Source organism: Orycteropus afer, unplaced genomic scaffold (assembly GCF_000298275.1).
Source record: "Orycteropus afer afer isolate SDZICR_OR568_19922 unplaced genomic scaffold, OryAfe1.0 scaffold00125, whole genome shotgun sequence".
NCBI classification, from domain to species: Eukaryota; Metazoa; Chordata; class Mammalia; order Tubulidentata; family Orycteropodidae; genus Orycteropus; species Orycteropus afer.
Window position 1 is genome coordinate 4,339,626 of NW_006921712.1, and position 2,299 is coordinate 4,341,924.

At 37.4% G+C, this 2,299-nt stretch overlaps 1 protein-coding gene across 1 annotated transcript in view; it reads left to right on the forward strand.

Moving 5' to 3' along the window:
* Window positions 1–2,299, forward strand: part of ARHGEF10 (Rho guanine nucleotide exchange factor 10) — a 249,456-nt gene that overhangs the window by 81,865 nt on the left and 165,292 nt on the right. Inside the window, exon 13 of the mRNA XM_007944435.1 lies at window positions 324–430. Coding sequence (XP_007942626.1) covers window positions 324–430 — 107 coding nt within the window. The remainder of the gene's footprint in view (window positions 1–323; window positions 431–2,299) is intronic.

Genomic DNA, 2,299 nt, shown 5'->3' on the forward strand with positions numbered 1-2,299 from the left:
TTAAAAGCCATTCTTTGCTTTTGATAGTGATATTTTATAGATTAGGAAAATATTTATTGCTATTCCAATGACACTACTGCACTTTGAAATTCTCTTTCATGCATTGAAAAAATTTAAGTGTTGAAAAACACCACATTACTCTTGTGGAAAGGATATTTTATTCGATTTGTTAAAATTTCAATTTAATAGTCTGTAAGTAGAAAATAAATATGTAAAGTTGAAATTTCTACACAAAGCATTTATTTGACATCTTATTTTACTATGCTATGTTATAAATATGTTATTTCAACTTAAAACGAGTGCATTTTAACTTTTTTTTTAAGATCACAGATCTTGTCTTGAAGAAGAGCAAAATTTATTTATTGATGTTGACTGCAAGCACCCAGAAGCCATCATGACGCCAATGCCTGAAGGCTTATCTCAGCAGCAGGTAGTATAAGCAGGACTGATATTCAGGAGCTTTTTACCAGTACAACTATGCTGGACATTAAAATAGTTGAATATTTCATAATATTTGATGAATATCTGCTATTCCAAAGTCCCTGTTGCCCTGTCCATGTTGAGCCTTCCACTGGACTTTCTTGTGCCTCCAGCAATCAAAAGGTTAACATCTGACTCAGGAGAGGGTCTTCGGGACTCTGATCCATAGATGTGCCCTGTTCTCTGGACATTATGATTGTTAAAGATTTTTAATATCACCCCTCAGTATAGTTGTGATAAATGTGTGGAACTTACCATTCTTTGTGAACAGTGAGTTATACTAGTTCATACTTACCTGAATTTTTTACAAAGGGAGAGTATGTAGGTGTGTGTAAAGTGTATATGTGTACATAGGTACATGAGACTGAGATGGACATAGAAGATTCAATAACTAATTAAATTACCTGAATATAAATGAATTTTTAAAGTTGTGGTAATAAGTACTAAAGGAAAAACTAGCAGTGGTTTCCATCTGATTATCTCTGGGTAAAAGGAAAAAGAAAGCCTCAGGAACAAGAGCAGTATGACAGAGTTTGTGGGATTAAGGCACTAATGCTTGGGATAGGATTTGAGTTCTTTTCCATGTGGGTAACATAATGCAAATCTTGGAGACAGGGTTAGTAGAAGACAAATAAAAGCAACATAAAAATGCTTAAAAGTAAGTCAGAGTCTAAGTGTAAGAATCTAAATGGAAAAGGATATACAGGGGCTATTAATAATTAGACCAAAATAGGAACCTTACATTTCATTTGAGTTGAAGATGTCATAAAGGGAGCTGTGTTGAAATTAATGAGACAAAACCTGAGAAAAATGAAGTTGTTTGGTTTGTGGTGAGATATAGATGGAATTTTGGAAGCAATAATTATGATAACAACCCCTTTTGGGGGCACCCTTTTGCTAGGCATCAGGCTGAGTACTGGGAGCTCTGGTAGCGTAGTGCCTAAGGCATTTGACTGCTAACCAGAAGGCTGGTGGTTCAAACCCACCAGCCACTCCGTGGAAGGAAGATTGGGTGATCCACTTCTGTAGTGATACTGCCTCAGAAACCCAAGGAGGGGTCGCTATGAGTTGGATTCAACTCGATGGCAGTGAGTTTGGTTTGTTTTGGTTAGGCTGAGGACTTATTACTTCACCTCCTTTAATCCTCAAAAATCCCTCTTGGTGTCAGTATGCATTTTACAAATGAGGAAGCTGAGGTTCAGGGAAGGTAATTTATCTGAACAGTATCATACAGCTTGTTGTTAGGTGCTGTCGAGTAGATCCCAACTCACAGCAACCCTGTGTACAACAGAACAGAACACTGCCCGGTCCTGCATTATCCTCATAATCATTGCTGTGTTTGAGCCCATAGTTGTCAATCCATCTCCTTGAGGGTCTTCCTTTTTTTCGCTAACTTCCTACTTCACCAAGCATGATGTCCTTCTCCAGGGACTGGTCCCTCCTGGTAACATGACCAAAGCACATGAGACAAAGTCTCACCATCCTCACTTCGAAGGAGCATTCTGACTGTACTTCTTCCAAATCAGTTTGTTCATTCTTCTGGCAGTCTATGGTATATTCAATATTCTTCACAACCAACCCCATGATTCAAGACAGTTCTTAACCAATTCTTCTTCTGTCTTCCTTCTTTATTCCAGCTTTTGCATACATATGAGGTAATTGAAAATACCATGGCTTGGATCAGGCACCCAATAGTCCTCAAAGTAACATCTTTACTTTTTTACTCTTTTTATTTTTTTTCAGTCACACAGCTAGATGTGGTAAATCAGATTTCTTATCTAAATCTATCTGATGCCAGAGCCTATGTATATAAAGGGCT